The sequence below is a fragment of the Heloderma suspectum genome, chromosome 11, assembly GCF_057233095.1.
Source record: "Heloderma suspectum isolate Gila_16-S chromosome 11, 16-S_ref, whole genome shotgun sequence".
NCBI lineage: Eukaryota > Metazoa > Chordata > Lepidosauria > Squamata > Helodermatidae > Heloderma > Heloderma suspectum.
In genome coordinates this window covers 4235263-4254373 of record NC_139468.1, presented here as the reverse complement: position 1 = coordinate 4254373, position 19111 = coordinate 4235263, and the positions used below count along the sequence as shown (strand labels likewise).

Genomic DNA, 19111 nt, shown 5'->3' with positions numbered 1-19111 from the left:
GGTGAGGGGGTGCTGTTGCGCTCATGCCCTGCTTATGGGTCCCTGGTCGACAGCTGGTTGGCCACCGTGTGAACAGAATGCTGGACTAGATGGACCCTGGGTCTGATCCAGCGGGGCTCTTCTTATGTTCTTAAGTTCTTCAAACAAACAGCCATCATATTTGTCTGGTTACCATACCTCAGAATCAAAACACACACACACACTGAGAAATATATGCAAAAGACCCAAAGTCTTCCCAATCAAGTTTCACTTAAGTGAATCCTCATCAAGTGTCTTTGCAATTCTTCCCAAATGTATCGGATGGCACAGTTGCCTAGAACAGCTTCCAGAGGGGTAGCCGTGTTAGTCCGTTGCAACTGCAACGAATTCTGTGGCATCTTAAAGACTAACAGATTTATTGTGACAGAAGCTTTCTTGGACTGCAGCCCAGTTCCCAATGAGGTGGCACAATAAATCTGTTAGTCTTTAAGGTGCCACAGGACTCTTTGTTGTTTATAAAGTCGCATAGAGACTCTGAAAGCAATTCATAATTCACACTTTATGGATGGCCAACAGAGAGAGGCAACCATGCAAGCTTACAGCCTTGGCTGGACTTGAGATCAAGGATCCACATTCATCCACCTATTACTGAAGCACGAACACTCCGCTTTTCGGTCACAGCAGCCCCCTATGGCCATCACACATAGGACAGGGCTGCAGGACAGTGGCTCCAGAACTGCCCCCAAGGTTGCATGGTGCTACCAACTCTGCCCCAGCTGTCATGTCTTTTAGGCATGGATGTCTGCAAAGGAAAGCCTACAGAGCAGACCTCTCCATGCATAGGGTTTCCTTTCCATGCATGCTGGAACCCTGACTGTGCAGAGTTCCAGTGTGTGTGGAAAACCTATGTGTGTACAGATGTCAGAGACAGAGATGTGGCCATCTATGCATGATGCTCCTTGACACAGGCATGAAGGGGCAGTGGAACCCCCTAAGAAATGCTGCAGTGGGCAGTGATTCATTTAAAGAAACAAATGTTTTTCACTTTCACCATCCAGTCGTTTAATGTCTCTTTTGTGCAAAGAAAAAAATACACTACCAGCAATAACCAGACCACAACAAAAGCTTTCAGAGGACTGAATCTGATAAAGGGTCGGGAGGTCACCTCCACAGGTCAGCTGTTGCTCTCTGCCTGTTTTTAAGCCACAGATGACTTTGTTTCCCCAGTGCACACTCATGCTGCTATAATACCAGCCCTGTTGCTGTTTCTGGGAGCACATCAATGTATTAGAACTCACCACTGTCCTAGTGGGCTGCTTGAGAACTCGATTGAAAATTATTAGATCAAATTACAAAATGAAAGACACCACGGTGGGTTTCTGGCCCTTACAGCACTAATGCATTTCTGTCATTCAGTAACAGTTTTACTTCTGCTCCTCCACAGCCAACGGACACATCTGTTTATGTGATCTTGTGGGAAGTAGTAGTGAAATGGGCTGGATTCATCATCATCATCATCATCATCATCATCATCATAATACAGTTAGGAACTGTGCCAAAACAAAACAAAACACTACCCTACTGAAGCATATTACCTTGATACATTTAATAGCACACTGTGTGTATGCATATGCACATGCTTTCCAGGCTTAAGGAAAGTGTGAGAGGGATTGTGGATTTGGGGAAAATCCCCCCACCAAATGCAAAATGGGCAATCATGACGCACAGCTCTAATCCTAATTAACTGTGCTGTACCTAACTGTTCTACACTAGACAGCTTTACATTTTTCCCTGTCCAACTGCCCCTGTGTCCCTCGTCACGTCCTGGTACACTTCCTCTACCCACACCGCTGCAATAATATGCAGGATCCACCCTGAAAGATACTGGTGTGGGGACAAGCTAAACTGTAATGACTTTCCTCTTGGTTCACAGGAACATCAAAAGTTACCTTAGGATGAGCCAGACTCCTGGTCCACCTAGCCCAGTATGGTCGACACTGGCTGGCAGCAATGGCTCTCCAGGATTTCAGGCAGGAATTTCCCAGCCCTATCTGGAGATGCCGGGGATTGAACCTGGAACCTTCTGCAGGCAAAGCAGGGGCTCTGCCCCTCCCTTGAATTAAGAAGCTCAAGGGTTCTCTTATTACTCTGGCAACACAGGAAGGAGTTATGCTACTGCAGCTTCCACAACACCACCATAGCACAAGTACTCAGTCTTAGGGTAAAGTTCTATGCATGTTTACGGAGACACAACGCCCACTGCAGTCCATATGCCTTCCTCCGAGCTGTAAGGCTGCCCAGGGTGGCAGCCCTACAGACCTGGGTTCATGACACCTCCTCCCTCTTCAGTCAGCTTTCCTCCAATGGTGACCTAACGTCCCACTCTGATTTTGTTTTTCCACCAAACACCCCAAGAACAAACCATGGATTAATTTTGGGCTGTTTAACCAATGAAGAACCCAAAGTGCCCCATTCGTAGGTTGTTGCTGGAAACCAGAAGCGACTCACATGCAGCACGCATCCCCACAATGCATGGGCTACTTAACCCAGGAATTGGCACCAAATACTGTCATTATGTGTGGACAGCTACAGAGAGAGAAGACTCACCAGCGCATACCTACTATTCATGCTGGCGCACATGCGGTGTGCCACCAAGAGCAATGCCCATGGAAGCCACAGTTGGTCCTTGCCATACAGCTGGATCTCTAGCCATTATTATTTTTATTTATTTATTTATTTATTTATTTATTTCATTTCTATACCGCCCAATAGCCGAAGCTCTCTGGGCGGTTCACAAAAACTAAAAGCAAACAACACACAATAAAACAATTTAAAATATATAGAACATTAAAACCACAATATAACAATACAACCACAATAAAACCTAGCAGCAGTACAGGAGTTTAAAATACAGATTTAAAACAGCAAAGATAAAAATTTAGAAAGCTAAAATGCCTGGGAAAATAAAAAGGTCTTCACCTGGCGCCGAAAGGAGTATAATGTAGGCGCCAGGCGAACCTCACTAGGGAGCTCATTCCAGAGCCGGGGTGCCACAACAGAAAAAGCCCTCCTCCTAGTAGCCACCCGCCTCACTTCCTTTGGCAGGGGCTCACGGAGAAGGGCCGCTGATGATGATCTTAAGGTCCGGGCAGGCACATATGGGAGGAGGCGATCCTTCAGGTAACCTGGCCCCAAGCCGATAAGGGCTTTAAATGTTAATACCAGCACTTTGAATTGGGCCTGGAAATGGACTGGCAGCCAGTGCAGCTGGAAAAGTACTGGCGTAATATGAGCTCGCAGGCCAGTCCCTGTTAACAATCTTGCTGCCCTATTTTGGACCAGCTGAAGTTTCCGGACCGTTTTCAAAGGCAGCCCCACGTATAACGCATTGCAGTAATCCAGACGAGAAGTTATCAGAGCATGGATAACTGTAGCTAGGCTATCTCTGTCCAGATAAGGGTGTAGTTGGTATACCAGCCTAAGCTGATAAAAAGTGCTCCGTGCCACTGAGTTCACCTGTGCCTCAAGTGACAGTTCTGGATCCAAGAGCACCCCCAAACTACGAACCTGATCCTTTAGGGGGAGTGCAACCTCCTCCAGAACAGGTTGAATATCACCTAGCCGGGCAGACGAACCACCCACTAACAGTGCCTCCGTCTTGTCTGGAGTGAGTTTCAGTTTATTAGCCCTCATCCAGTCCATTACCGTGCCCAGGCACTGGTTCAGAACAGCCACTGCCTCACCTGGTTTTGATGAGAAAGAGAGGTAGAGCTGGGTGTCATCCGCATATTGATGGCACCTCAGCCCACACCTCCGGATAACCTCCCCCAGCGGTTTCATGTAGATGTTAAACAGCATGGGGGATAGAATAGAGCCCTGTGGAACCCCATGGCACAATTGCCATGGCACAGAGCAATAATCCCCCAGCACCACCTTCTGGAATCGGCCATCCAAGTAGGAGCGGAACCACTGTAGTGCAGTGCCTCCAACTCCCAACCCAGACAACCTATCCAGAAGGATACCATGGTCGATGGTATCGAAAGCCGCTGAGAGGTCCAGGAGAATCAACAGGGTCGCACTCCCCCTGTCCCTCTCCCGGCAGAGGTTTTTATGTTTGAACAGCATGCACCATTAATAATAAAACATTATTAAAGTTTGTAGGCTCATTATTAAAGTTTTTTAGGCACCATTACTAAAGCTTTTAGGCTTTTTAGAAACGTGTATGATTTTATTCCATTACTGTAAAGAAGCAAATCGATTACATGCAGCACAATCTTCCGATGTATCATGAGGTTTTCCCCACTCCCCTCTCTTTCCTTCAGAATCCATCACTGACATGAAAGTGACCGCACGCGCACACGCATGCTCACACCTACTACAGCTGCCAACTGCAGGTATCGGCTGGTGAAGTTTTTCACAGCTGGGTGATAAGTGTATTTATTACCTGCTGATCCAGTTGCTGGCACATGAACAGGGGATGGGGGGAGAGGGAGCCATAACTAATGGGACCCACCCTGCAGCCTTCCCCAACCTGTGCCCTCCAGATCTATTGGACTGCAACTTCCATAATCCACAGCCAGCATGGAGTGCATCAGGCTGAGCAAGGCTACATTACAGAAGTGGCTGATCAAAGTCAATCATGGCCTAGACTGCACATGCAGCAGAGTGCAGGCCTTTCTCCTCCCACACTTGTTTCCCCTGTGTCGAATTTTAGATTGTAAGCTCTTTGGGAGCAGAGAACTCTCCTTTTGTGCTCTGTGAAGTTCCGTGTATCCTGATGGTACTATATAAACAGATTAACAACAACAGAATGGGCCACTTTACATCACAGGTGGAGAGTGCCACTTTTTGAACATACCCCCATGTAAAAGACGCCCTGCAAATAAAATAAAATTAAAAACTAGCCCAGGTCGAAATATACTAATCCAGCCTGGTCGCTTCTCTGCTGGTTTCCCACTTACAGGGAGTTGTTCATTTTGCTGACATAGGGAGTCTGTGTGTTTTGTTTGCAAAGGCACGTCTCGCCTGGAGCCTAAAACTGCCCCTTCTCCTGCCTCAGCGGAACCCTCTTCCTGCTGCAGGTGTAGGCGAGGACTTTGACGTGGATGTGGTGAGGGGGTGGACAACCATCACAAGGGTCCCCCCATCACCGAAATCCCAGTTCTAGCAAAGAGCTCTAAACGCAGGACAGTGGCGGTGCTTCTCTGCAAAGTGGGGGCTCGCAGAGTCAATTTGTTTCCTGCACTGCCGTGGATGCCACGCTAAGAGGAAATGCTTCACTTTGCCTGCCATTGGACACTGGTGGGAGCAGACTTTATTTTCTGCCAGCTCCATCACATGATCCAAGCCTCCACCAGCCCCCAAACCTTCCCCAGCTCCCACACAGGCACGCACACCATGGATCCGGCGCTCCCACAAAAGCAAAGCTGGCTCCTCTTAGCCTGACCTGCAGTTTCACACACCTTTCCAAGAGCCTTGGCTGCTGCCGGCTTCCCTTCAGGAATGTTCTCCATCACCTAATGTTCAGCCTTGGCTGGGTTCTTTTGTACGGATGTTCCCCCCTCCACCACTTCCATTCAGACTGTTACATAAGGCAGTGCTGGCATGCAGAGACACCATGGGAGAGCCTGCCTGCATTTTCACTTTTCCTCTCCTGGTTTAATCCTTTCCATAACGTGCCTGCGTGTGTGAGAGAGACAGGGAGAGAAGCTTCAACACACATTTAGGTCAGGAGGTTACCAGTATCAAAAGCCTAGCCCACTCAAGATCACCCCAACGCCTCGCCTTGATCACGACAAACCGTAAATCAAGCCGTCTTTCCCAACCCTTTTATTTTTGTGCTGATGATAATAATAGGCACACGCTTACTCTGGTTACATAATTTTCTCCAGACTAAGAAAACACAGAAAACACACAGCAGGAGAATTCTGCACACTACAGCAGCTCTCTCACTCCCCATCTCCTTTAAAGGAGAGAAGGGGGGAGAGAGAAAGAGGGAGAAATAACATGGTAAATAATAATGTGCAACAAATTCATCTGAAATAAATAGGGTTAAGAAAGGATGGAGCTTGCAAAAGTCAGGGAGGGAGGAGAGAGGGAGGTTGTATAACAGCGAAGTCCTGCAGCCTTGTAAACATTTGTCCCCAAAACTGGCTCTCCTCGGACACATTTTCTCCAGTGTTTCTGATTAACGTTGTTACATAACCGGCTTTTGCATTCCTTTTTACAGAAACCACCATCTCAAGGTCCTTTGCAAGCCCCCTCCCCCCAAAGGGACTTTTATTTAGCTGCACGTGCGTGTGTACAGCTACAGAGAGAGAAGACTCACCAGTGTGTCAACCTAGAGACATTTTCCCACCCTCCTAGAGTTGCATTCTTTTTAATTAAAAAAAAAATCACTGGGGAAATTGACCCCCCCTCTCACACACACATGCACACACCATTTTAAGGGATGCATGTCATCTTTTACTGTACACAGGTTGCCAGAAAGTAGGAAGCTTACAAAGGGAGGTGTGACCAAAAACAGGGAGGAACAAACAAGCAACAAATAATACTGTAACACACAAAAAGACACATGATCAGCCATATTCCCAGCAACAACAAAACACAGAGCAGAGAAGGCATCCTTCTTCCCGGCCGCCACAGGGACCTTCATCTCCACTACTGTCTCCCACTCCCCCCCCCCCAAAAAAAAACCCTGACAGAACAGAGCACATCTGGCAACAGGAGTTACAGGCAACTTGTCACTTAACATGGCAATATTGTGATCATTACATCCACACAACCGAGTGGATCAGTTCCAAATCCTCACCCAATTGGGTGATTAATGGCACGCAAAGCAGAGATGGCTAAACTATTGCAAAGGAGGCTTTGAAAAGAGCAAAGGGGGGCAGGCATGTTTCTGGAAGCCCCCTCGGCCTTAACCCTTCACGCCCCAAGGAGAAAGAGGGAGATCACCCCCCTCCTCCAGACCCAGGTAACCAGCACACACGCAGCGGCACCGAGCTTTGCTTTCTTTTCTTTCCACTGATGGAGATGCAGCCTTCTGCCCCAGGCTGAACTTCACTTGACCCGCACCTGTCGAGAGGATCTGACCTCCGCTCGCCTCCAGACCCTGAGAAAAGCCACACGCGGGACATTCAAAAGCTTGGCAAGAGAGAGAGAAGCCATCAAAGCTTTCGCACCAGCGGCTCAGGGAAAGGCTCGTTAAAAAAAGAGTTTGACGGTATCGTGGGCCCCCCACCTCCGCCCCCCACCCTTAGGGGTCAGGAGGAAACCGCAGCAACAACCAGAAGGCAAGCACAGAGATCAGCTCCGTGTGGACGCGTTCACTCCGCTTCAGGAGACAATGAAGACAAGCCGGCGCAAGGAGCCAGCGAGCCAAAACAGGAGTCGCCCCGTCTCAAAACACGTGGTGAAAAGAACGGACTTCTCCCACGAAATAAACAAACGACACGGGAAGGGAGGCGTGGAGGAGAGGAGAGCGCGAGGGAGATGATGAAGATGAAGATGATGAAGACGACGCGAGGTTCTATTGCTCCGCCTGGGGCTGCAGTCGTGCGCTGACTTCCCCAGGCCGGGCGCCACCAAGCACACGTCGCGAACTCCCGTCGGAACGGGCAGGCGGGCCTGCGTGAGGCGGCACTACGGAGCTCATTTCGCGAAGTTTGCTTTCCCCGCTCCGCGCTGCCCGTCCGCCGCGTCTTCGCGAGCGCGCCGGCGAAGCCGCAGCAACACGCCCCCCGCCACGACCCGCGGGCGCCCGAGACACGCGCCCGGCGCAGACGCGCCCTTCAGCGCACGCCGCGCGGAGCGAAGGCGACGTGTGGACGGCCCTGCGCAGCCTCCTCCGCTCCCGCTCGGGGTCGAGGCTGGCCAAGGCTTTTCGCCGTCGAGCCAGGAAAAGTTTGCGAGGCGGCCCGCGTGGGGAAGAGCTCGGGTCGGCCCGGGAGGGCGGGGAAGGCGAAGGCCCGGCCCGGGTTCGAGCGGCGCGCGCCGCGCCCGCCCCCCTCCCCTCCCCTCCCCGCCCCCACCCCCCTTCCCCGCTCCCTACCTCCTCCGCCTCCGCCTCCTCTGCTGCTGCTGCCGCCGGAATAGCTCTGCCTGCGCTGCGGAGCCGCGGGCGGCGGCGGCGGCGGCGCATCGCCTTCGCGGGCGAGCTCGCCGCTGGCCGCGGGGGGATCGCGAGCCGCCGCGGCCGCTTCCGAGCCGCCGCTGCCCGGCTCTCCGGCGTCGTCGGCGGCGGGGGGCTCGGGGGCCGCCGGCGCCGACTCCATGTTGCTGCCTGGGCGCTCCCGCCGCCGCCGCGCCGCCGCGCCGCCGCCGCCGCCTCTGCCCCCTCCCGGGCCGGCTCCGGAGCTGGCGAGCGCGGCGGCGGCGGCGGAGGGGGGGGCTGCTCGGCCAGGGCGGCTCCGGGGCTGGCCGAGGGCGCGCGCGCGGAGGACGGACCGCCCGGAGAAGGACCCGAAGGCGAAGGCAGCGAGCCGGAGATGGCGGGGGGGGCGAGCGGAGCGCGGAGCGAGGCAGAGCCAGAGCCAGATGGGAGGCGAGCTTGCTTGGCTGTGACCACAAGCAGCGCTAGCGAGAGCTTTAACGGGGGCCCTTCGCGCCCCCCCCCCCACGCCGCCCGACCGCTCCTTCCCTCCCTGCTCCGGTGTAGACGCGCACGGCCGCTGCCCGCCCAGACTCGAACCCGGCGCGGCGCGGGCCACGGCAAAGGCGCGCACACGGCAGGCGCCAGGATCGCTGACTGCCTGGGCTCCGGCATGACGCTGCCGGGGAGACCCCTCCCCCACCCCAGGCGTGGAACAGCTGCTGTTGCTGCTCTTTAGAGAACATCAGAAGAGCCCTGCTGGGTCGGACCAAGGGCCCATCTAGTCCCGCATTCTGTTCCCACGGCGGCCAACCAGCTGTCGACCGGGAACCCACAAGCAGGACACGAGTGCAACAGCACCCTCCCGCCCATGTTCCCCAGCAACTGGTGCACACGGGCTCACTGCCTCTGGTACTGGAGGTAGCACAGAGCCATCAGGATGAGTAGCCATGGATGGCCTTCTCCTCCAGGAATTTGCCCAACCCTTTTTTAAAGCCATCCAAATTGGTGGCCGTCCCTCTGTCTTGTGGTGGCGAATTCCATAGTTTAACTATGTGCTGTATTATGAAGAAGCCCTTCCTTTTCTCTGTCCTGAATTTCCCACCAATCAGCTTCATGGGATGATGGCATATAGCTATCAGGGCTAGTAGCCATTGATGGCCTTCTCTTCCATGAAATCAGGGGCTTCCCATATAGGCATCAGGACTAGTAGCCATCAACAGCCTTCTCCAGGAATTTGTCTAATCCCCCTTTAAAGCCATCCAAGTTGGTGGCCGTCACTACATCTTGTGGAAGTGAGTTCCATAGTTCAACTGGACTTTATACAGACTCAGATCACTGGTCCACCTACCCCAGCCTTGCCCGACCTAGTGCGCTCCATATGTTTGGGACTACAACTCCCAGCCGGGGGCAATGAGAGTTGTAGTCCAAAACATCTAGGCCAATATTGTCTGCTTGGACTGGCAGCTGCTCTTCTGGGGTCTTGGATGGAAAGCAGGCGCTTTCCCACCACCTGGTCCCCAAAAGAGAGCCAGTGTGCTTAGAGTGCTGGACTGAGACTGAGGAGTCCCGGGTTCTATTACCTGCTTGGCCCTGACACTTGCTGGGTGACTTTGGGCCAGTCACTGAGTGTCAGCCTCACTTACCCCATGGGGTTGTTGCGAGGATGAAACGGAGGGTGTAGGTGGTACCCGTTGGTGTAGGTGGAATATAAGGTGGAATTTAAATGTAATAAATAAATGAAATTATTTTAATAGGAGCATAGGGAGGTGCCTTAGGGCACCATCCTATGCATGTTTAGACAGGTAAAAGTCCTACAATTCCCAGCATAGCTGGCTGGAGCATGCTGGGAATTGTAGGACTTTTACCTGTCTAAACATGCATAGGATTGCACCCAGAGTCAAGGTCAGACAATTCACAATTGGTTCATCTAGCCCTGTCTTGTGGTACTCCAGGTTCTTCCCATCACTTGCCCCCTGGTCCATTTTAAATCAAAGATGCCAGGGTCTGGACCGGGACCTTCTGCAGGCAAAGCAGGTGTCCTGCCACTATGCCGCGGTGCATTCCAGCAACAGTATACTCATGCTGGGGACTAACTTTATTTTATTTCATTTATTTCTATACCGCTCAATAGCCGAAGTTCTCTGGGCGGTTCACAAAAATTAAAACTAAAAAGCACACAGTAAAACAATATAAAATATAAAAACGTTAAAACCACAATATAACAATACAACCAGAATAAAACCAGAGTAAAACCTAACTTCCCCCTAGGCCCTCCTTTCCTCTTTTTTGCACCTCCCTCCTGATGAAAGGAAGGCTTCCGTTGGACATTTGCTTGTGGAACTGGCTGCAACCAGGGCGTGGCTGTTAGATCATCAAATGGCTTTTTCTGAAACTGTGAGATGGAGAAAGAGGATCAAAAGTGCTTCTTCACGCAGCTCACACTCTCGTGTTCTTCCCCTCTTTTCACCCTGCTTCCATTTACCTCCCTCTCCTCTGTCCTGTCCTTTGCCTCGATTTCTGGATTACGAGCCCCTCAGGGCAGGGATCTGTCCCTTCGTAATGCTGTAAAACACCCTGTGGAGGGGGTTGAACCTCTTTCAGCCAGAGGGCTGAATTTAGAGAAGCTCTCAGGGGCCACATTCCAGTAGTGGGTGGGGCCATATGCAAAGGGGGGTGGCCAAAGGAAAGGGGCGGGGCAAAGTACCAGCATACTTTAGCTTGAAGCGCTTGCTGTCAGTAACTAAGCCTTAAGAGAGGCATTTCAGCCTTTTAGAATGGGGAAAACCATGCAAAGGCCAAGAAAACGCCAAACAATCAGCTGTTGGGGGGAAAGGGAAGGGAGTCGGCATCTTGGGAACTGTTGTTGTTATAATACTTTGGAATTCATTGTCATGAGACTTAATTAATTAATTAATTAATTTCTTATGGACACAGACCAGCAAAATCAATATAAAACATATAAAGCACAGTTAAAACTAGCGCAGTAACAAAATACAATTTATGAGGTTCCTTCTCTCAAGAAAATAATGTCATTTTTTTCCCTAGTTTGCATTGAAATCATAAAAAAACCAGGCAACCTTTCCAGTGACACAAGAAGACAAATCCCTTAAACAAATGGATACCAAAGTGGTGGAGGTACTTCCTGGGGAAGCTGTTAATAGTGGGGAAATTAGCTTTTCTCTGCATTCCCTATAGAAGTCACAATATAAGAGACCATGTTCAACCAAATTCTGTTACTCCAGTACCACAGAAACGTATCCATTCAGTAACTGGGATCTTACTGAATCATCCATTTAATAGTGCCAATGGCAGCGCATTAAAATGGGCAAGAGTAAGTGCTCTTCTATACTTTGGAGTGGTTAATGTACACAGATATGGAGCTGCAATGATTCTGTAATTATTTAAATTAGTATATATATTTAGTATAGAGTAATGGAGAGCAGGTTGTATTTGCAACAGTTCTCCAGTACTGTAGATCTAAGTCTGTTCATCTTTGAGCAACAGGAAATTGGGCCTTCTCAAGCCCATAATTGCCCACGACTTCCGCAGAGAAGCCTAGCTTATGTAATTTCTTCTCCATCACTCTCATCCAGCAGGCAACATAGGAATCTGAAAGCAGTAAGGACAGATAGCTACCAGGCTACATTATCTGATGGCTTTTCAAAAGAATTAGTTTTGTAGCCATTTCCGGGGGGTGGGGCTCCAATTGCTCTGTTACAGCAAAAGCAAGAACCTTAACATGCTTTTGCCTTCCTTGTTCCAAGCTGCCATGCAGTTCCTAAAGGCACAGGAGCCCTTCCCAGAATAAAAGGTGGCAACCCTGCCATTAAACTAGTGTGTTTCATATTTTTCTATCCCCCCCTCCGACTTTTTCTTTCAAAACTAAAATGAAAATGCATGAAGGCTCTGTGAAAGATCTGTGATCAAAGTAGCAGTAAAGCCTTCAATGTCTCAAACAAAAGAGTAAGAACATTGGAAAGACACAATAGTTTAATTTAATTCCCCCAAACAGTTAAAAAAAACACACAAAAGCCTCCAATGATAACTTCAGTTCTCGATCTTGGCGGTGTGGGTGTGTGCTTGGTTTCTTTTTTAATGTAACCCTATTTCAGCTTTAATTTAACATATCTGGGAAAACAGCATCAACAGCACAACTGGATCTTGAGCTGTTCATCACCACATTTGCCACAGTGGTGGAGCAAAGCCAGTGGGGTCCTCTGGGGCACTTGCTGGGTGGGTGGCAGCTCTGGAGAGCCCTGTCAGCTCTGGGCTGAATCTACACATAGCAGTTTCACCATTATCATATTGCAATGATAACTACTGGTACATAAGACATCAATGGGCACCAATAGTTATCACTGCAGTATGATACCGGTAAAACTGCTATGTGTAGATTCAGCCCTGCTGTGGCAAATGCCACAGTGGGAGGGAGGGTGGCAGGGTGCTCTAGAGCACCCACTGTGGTACTGCCTCACTGGTGTAAGGCGGCAGGGGGAGGTCCTGGTGGGGGAAGCGCAGAAGTCACTGCTCCTGTTCCATCACCTGAGGCAGGGGATTCACCCTATGTTTCCATATGTTTCAGCCTACAACTCCCATCAGCCCTAGCCAGCATAGCCAATGGTGAGAGATGATGGAGGTAGTAGGCCAAAACATCTGGAGGGCCACAAGTTGCCCACCCCTGCCTTAACATCTTTAATAGACCTCTAGCTCCCAGTTCACATGCCTTTGCAGATTGGATGGTGGCCACCAGAGACAGGACTTGCTTGGTGGTGTCCGGTTATGGAACATCTTCTTAAGGGACAATCACCTGGTCCCTACTTTGTTAGCTTTTAGGCACCATATGAATACAATTTTATTCTCCAGAGTTTTTAATAGATAACATTTTATATTGCTCCTCTGATTGTATTAGCGATTACAGTTCTTCTGGCTGCTTTATACGGATATTCTTTGTTTTTGATATACATTTTAATGGAGTAATTACTGTTGTTGGCTCCTTTCAAAGTGTATTTTTGGACTAAGATTTAAAAAATGCACCAGAATTTAAGAGTCTGAACTCATTAACATCCACTTAGGAAACTTGAGATCAGGGGACTGGAAACAAAGCCCTGTGAGGAGAGACTGAAAGAACTGGGCATGTTTAGCCTCGAGAAGAGAAGACTGAGGGGAGATAGGATAGCGCTCTTCAAGTCCTTGAAAGGTTGTCCCAGAGAGGAAGGCCAGGATCTCGATCATCCCAGAGTGCAGGACACAGAATAATGGGCTCAAGTGACAGGAAGCCAGATTCCGGCTGAACATCAGGAAAAACATCCTGACTGTTAGAGCAATACGACAATGGAACCGATTACCTGGGGAGGTGGTGGGCTCTCCCACACTGGAGGTGTTCAAGACAAGGCTGGACAGCCATCTGTCAGGGATGCTCTGACTTGGATTCCTGCATTGAGCAGGGGGTTGGACTCGATGGTCTTATAGGCCCCTTCCAACCCTACTATTATGTGATTCTATGATTCTATGAACTATACCAGGCAACTTTGTATCCTTGCCAAACCTATGTCTACAATTTCTTTCTTAATTTTGCTCCTGAGTTGTTGATTACCCCGTAAGACCTCAAGTATAAGGATCCAAACCTACTCTGGCTTAATCCACAACTCATGTGAGCAACTCCCCCCCACAAAAAAAGACAGAAACTAGAGGCTTTAAATGGGCCATGCTGAAGACAAAGGTTCTCTTTTTCTCAGAGAACACCTCAAGAACAATTTGTCTAGACTGCTTTATTTAAAGGATGATAAGCTGGGTACATTTTAACACATGTGCTCAGTGGTTCACCAAGAACTTGATACACAAGTTCACACTCTGAATCCCATGGCAAACCATAAAGGTGGGATCTTTCCTATATTAAGGAGCACCACAATTAACTTCCAAAATAATCGCAAATTTCTAGCTCAGTGTGCAAAAGGTCCCAGGTGCAATCCCTGGCATCTGGGGTGGGAACTTTGTTTCAGTATGTTTTTTATAAGAATTTACCAAAATTCACAAATTTCTTCATATTTGGACTGGAAAGAACTTGAGGTGTGTGTTTTTTTAAATCCAAATGTGGGAGAAACCAAAACTGACAGGTTTGTCAATCCAAACTGGGGGTCTTGAGTGTTTAGCAATTCAAAGTCTGGGTTCTGAACCTCTGTGTATTCAGCTGTGCCTGTGTTGTTGAACTGGGGCTGCCACCTCTTTTTTCGCCCAGGCTCCTGAACTTTAAGAGTTATGCTGGCAGGTTCAACCTGGTTCTCTCCATGCTAGGAATAGATGTACCCATTGAATTTGGCTGGTGCAGAGGGGTGAGAATTTTGTTCCAGTTCATTTTTGGCACAAATTTATAAAAATCTAAAATTCTTTCACATTCATAACATGACATAAGAACACAACATAAGGAGAGCCCCAAAGCTGGATCAGACCAAGGGTCCATCTAGTCCAGCATTCTGTTCACACAGTGGCCAGCCAGCTGTTGACCAGAAAACCACAAGCAAGACATGAGCACAACAGCACCCTCCTGCCCATGTTCCCCAGCAACTGGCATACATAGTCTCACTGCCTCTGGTACTGGAGATAGCACATAGCCATCAAGACTAGTAGCCATTGATAGCCTTTTCCTCCAGGAATTTGTCTAACCCCCTTTTAAAGCCATCCAAATTGGTGGCCATAATTTGGGACGGAAAGGACTGGAGAAGTTAAAAATGTGAATGCGGAAAAAGCAAAACAGAGAGATTTGGCCATCCCTGGTATAGGCAACACTGGGCTAGATGGACCCAGGGTCTGACTCCGTGTAAGGCAGCTTCCGATGTTCCTAATGGGTTCTGCTGGGTAAAACTGCACAAGACTGCTCCCAAGACTGGCAGCCCCCCTCTACCTGTCCATGGCATGTAAGGTGACTTGTCTGGTGTTCTGACATCATTGCAATGTGCCTTTCTCAAATTCCTGTCATTGGCTGGGGCAGAGGAGTCTTCAGTCAAGTGGTGGTTTTACTCCAGCAGCAAAGTGCTTCTTGCTTTCACTGTCCACACTGTTCCATGGTTTTGTGTGCCCTTCTAGTCCCATTTTGCTCCTAGATGTGAAAAAAAGAGAAGACAATTCCCTCAGGAACAAACTATCTCCACAACCGTCTTTAGGCATTAAAGGCAAAGGTTGTGTCAAATTTGGCAGGGGAGGACATAACTGCTGGAAGGGCAACTTTTGGGCAAGGTATTGATTTATTTGGCTCAAGCTGCCAAGGGGCAAAGGATCCGCAGCGAATCTGCAGCCAGCCTGACTGATGTTCCTTTGGGGACTGGTGCTAATGAGTGCCGGGGATGCTGTTTTGCAAGTTTTCCGTGATTGAAGTGCTCTGAGGAGCAAAGTGAAGTACTGAGCCAGGCTCTAAGCTTACTGATCTGCTCCAGCGCCCTTTTATGTCTCCACTTAGAGAGCCTCTCCAGCTGGGGACTTTCAAGGGTAATTTGGAATTTCTCATACGTGTGGAGAAGTTTTGTTGGAGAGCAGGACTATAATCTCCAAGAGATGCTGCTTGATGGATGTTTTTGTAATTAGCATATTGCTTTCTATTTTGTTTGATTTTATTGCATCCATTTCAAATGGGCCCTGAATTTAATTGCTCTGTCAGAGCTCAGGAGGTGCCCCCCCCTTTTCCAGGGTTGCAATTTTGAGTCAGTGTGTGTGTGTGTGGGGGGGGCTTTCTAAACGAAAAAAGACAAATCATCTTTGTCAAGTTCTGCAATGTTAAAGGTAGATTGAAATAACAGATTTAGACAACCTATAACTGTTGATTAGTTGAAAGCACACCCAGATTGGGGAGGGCCCATACATCCTTGCTGGAGTGCCTGCTTGGCTTGCAGAAGGCCACAGGTTCAATTCCTGGCAACTCCTGTTGAAAGGATCAAGTATTGGATGAGGGGAGGGTTTCCTTTGACTGAGGCCCAGGAGAGCCACTACTAACATTGGGCTAGATGGCTGAATAGCCTGACCTGGATGGGAAAAAGCCATTTCCCACAACAAGCAAGTGGGCTGTGTGAATAGCAAGATGCTATTCACAAAATATGAATTCAAAGTGCAGGCCGTGACCTATAAAGCCCTATATGGCTCTGGCCCAGGTTATCTGAAATACCATATTCTCCTCTATGAGCCTGCTCGTGCCTGAGATCTTCAGGGGAGGCCCTTCTCACAGTCCCACCTTAGGGATGTGCGAAACACCCTTACCTTGAGTCCACAGGGGTTCCGCAGGTGGGGGAGACGATCCGTCCCTCCCCCCCAGAATCCATGCAGGCCAGCTCTGCTCTGTGGCAATCCTGCGGAGCCAGCCACCAGCTCCGCTCTGCTGGCGATACAGCCGGCCACCATTGCCATGCTGTATCGCTGGGGTAGGGTGAGTGATTCTCAGGACACAAATGGCATAGTGGGCGCCATTTGTGGCCGTAAAGCTGGTGGATTAGCCTAAATTCAGCCATTTATGGCTGCAAAGTTGGCTTTATTTTATTTTTTACAGGAATTGGCTGTTAAGGTGAGTTTACTAGTACAAATGCTATGCAACTGTGAAAATATCCTTACTTGATTGTTATTAATAAACTAACATGTTTATTCGAAAAGTAAATGCAAAAGTAGTCAATATATAACATTGGAAAATGGCTGCATTGACCTACAGCACAAATCTGAGATTCGACTTCTTCCTGACCCTGTTTATCCTTCCCCGTTTTTGCATCTGGGCTGCATCCTGTATTGCTCCTGATCACATCTCACTCCAGGTGTCTGCCTGAGAGATGTTAAAATCCTGAGGTGTCAGTTGCTAACAGCGCTACCCCATCCCAACCACCCCCCAAACTGCCAGTTTTGAAAATATAGGTTTTTAAATAGCTGACTTCTCGGCTGTCTAACTGATTGCAATGTAAGTTTTTTAAACAGAAAAACATACACCTGGGTATCGGTTTTGAAATGTGATACCTTAGATGGTTTGATGTATCAATGCACCCCATGATCCTATGCTTGTCTATGTGGGAGTAAGGCCCATAGAGTTCCATGAGAGTTGCTCCAAGTGAAGCATTGCAGCCTTAGGCAGGACAACGCCAAGATGGTTTGACACCAGAGGCTGATCACCTAAATGGCATCTTGTCTTCTTCCACTCAGTCACACAGGGCATCGCCAGCAGGTGCTGCCAGGAACCCATGGCCCAGTCGCCCCCTGTAGCGAGTCAGCAGGGCTACAGTGTGAAGCCCCTTCCTCAGCATTAAAGGGATCCTGGTGACTGGAGTGACTCTGCCCACCCAGGCTGGCCACTGGCTCCCCCCAACAGGAAGAGCTATCAAGGCTTCCTGTTTTTGCTGGGACTTTGCCTGGTTCTGCACTCACCCTCCGGTTCTTCAGGGACATATGAGAACTTTGTTTTTGCTCGCAAAGCAGGCAAGCATGCCCATTCAAAGCTCCAAACGCAAGCACAAGTGTGTATCTACCAACAATATTCACAAATTGTCCAACACATGCTCGCGTTCATCTTGTTACCGATTCCCAGTTCGATTTGCGCACATTTCCTGATTTGTGCACATTTCCTCCATGAGCTGCATCAGCCCTGCTTTAGTCTATGGAGGACAGATGCACAAATTTGAGGAAACCTGTGCACATCTCCTATTTGATAGCTGCTTGATTTGCGCAAGTTCCCCATTCGTGCAGATATCTCCTTTAGAGTTCTGTCTGGTTCTGACTGAAACCCAGGGCAGATTCACCTCCCAAATGACATCAGAGCCACCAGCCTCCACTGGGTTGGCTCCATAATTAGTCATACTTAGAGTCAGTGGCAGCCGGTGACTCCAGTTCCAGAGGGGCTGTGATTCCATTCAGGGTTTTAGGTACCACCAGCCAAAACACTAAGCACTATCCAAGGTGCTGAAAAGTTCTATCCAAGGTGCTTAACCCATTTGGGCAGATAGGGTACAGCAGCTTGGATAGCACCTTCAGCACATTGGAGAGCACCATTAGTGTTTTGGCTGGTGGTAACTAAAACTCAGAATGGGATCACAGCCCTTCCGGAACTGGAGTCACCAGCTGCCACAGCTTAGAGTACATTCCTTGAAATCAGTGGGACTTATGTTAGTCATGGCTTGCTTAAGTCCAGTTGATTTGAATGGATCTTCTTTAAAGGTAAAGGTAAAGGTGTCCCCAACCAGTCGTGTCTGACTCTAGGGGGTGGTGCTCATCTCCATTTCTAAGCCGAAGAGCCAGCGCTGTCCGAAGACGCTTCCGTGGTCATGTGGCCGGCGTGACTGAGCACCGAGGTGCACGGAACGCTGTTACCTTTCCCGCCGAGGTGGTGCCTATTTATCTACTTGCAATTTCTTGCTTTCGAACTGCTAGGTTGGCAGGAGCTGGGACTGAAGACGGGAGCTCACTCCGTCACGCAGCACTCGGGTCTCGAACCGCTGTCCTGCTGACCTTCCAGTCCGCAGTTCAGCGTTTTAACCACTAAGCATGGCTCCAAACTGAGGTCTGATATCCACTGGTGTATGGAGCGAAGACTCACAGGGATGCAGGGCCAGCACTTTCTTATTAGCAGGGATCCTGACATCATTTGCCACCCCTTCAAACTTCCCTGCTCCCACTGAGGATTAGCTGCAATCCTCAATAGTGGCTGAGGGAAAATGAATTTGCCAAGCCACAATATATTTTTCTTTCTTGTAATGTAATGTATTTTTTATTATCTATCTATCTATCTATCGATCGATCTATCTATCGATCTATCTATCTATTGCATTTATATCCCGCCTTTTTTCCTCTCGCAAGGAACCCAAGGTGGCTTACGTGGTCCTCCTCCTCTCCATTTTATCCTCACAACAACCCTGTGAGGTAGGTTAGGCTGAGAGTCAGGGACTGGCCCAAAGTCACCCAGGGAGCTTCCTGCTGAGTGGGGACTAGAACCCGGATCTCCTGAGTCCCAGTCCAACACTCTAACCCTGGTCGACAGAATCTCCTCCTTGATTTGTGGGAAAGAGGTTAGCAGCAAGGGGGGAC

At 49.2% G+C, this 19111-nt stretch overlaps 1 protein-coding gene across 1 annotated transcript in view; it reads right to left on the bottom strand.

The window, feature by feature from the left end:
* Nucleotides 1-8288, bottom strand: part of RORA (RAR related orphan receptor A) — a 511382-nt gene extending 503094 nt beyond the window's left edge. The window contains exon 1 of the mRNA XM_084816677.1: nt 8033-8288. Coding sequence (XP_084672803.1) covers nt 8033-8255 — 223 coding nt within the window. The 5' untranslated portion in view covers nt 8256-8288. The remainder of the gene's footprint in view (nt 1-8032) is intronic.
* Nucleotides 8289-19111: the final 10823 nt, after the last annotated feature.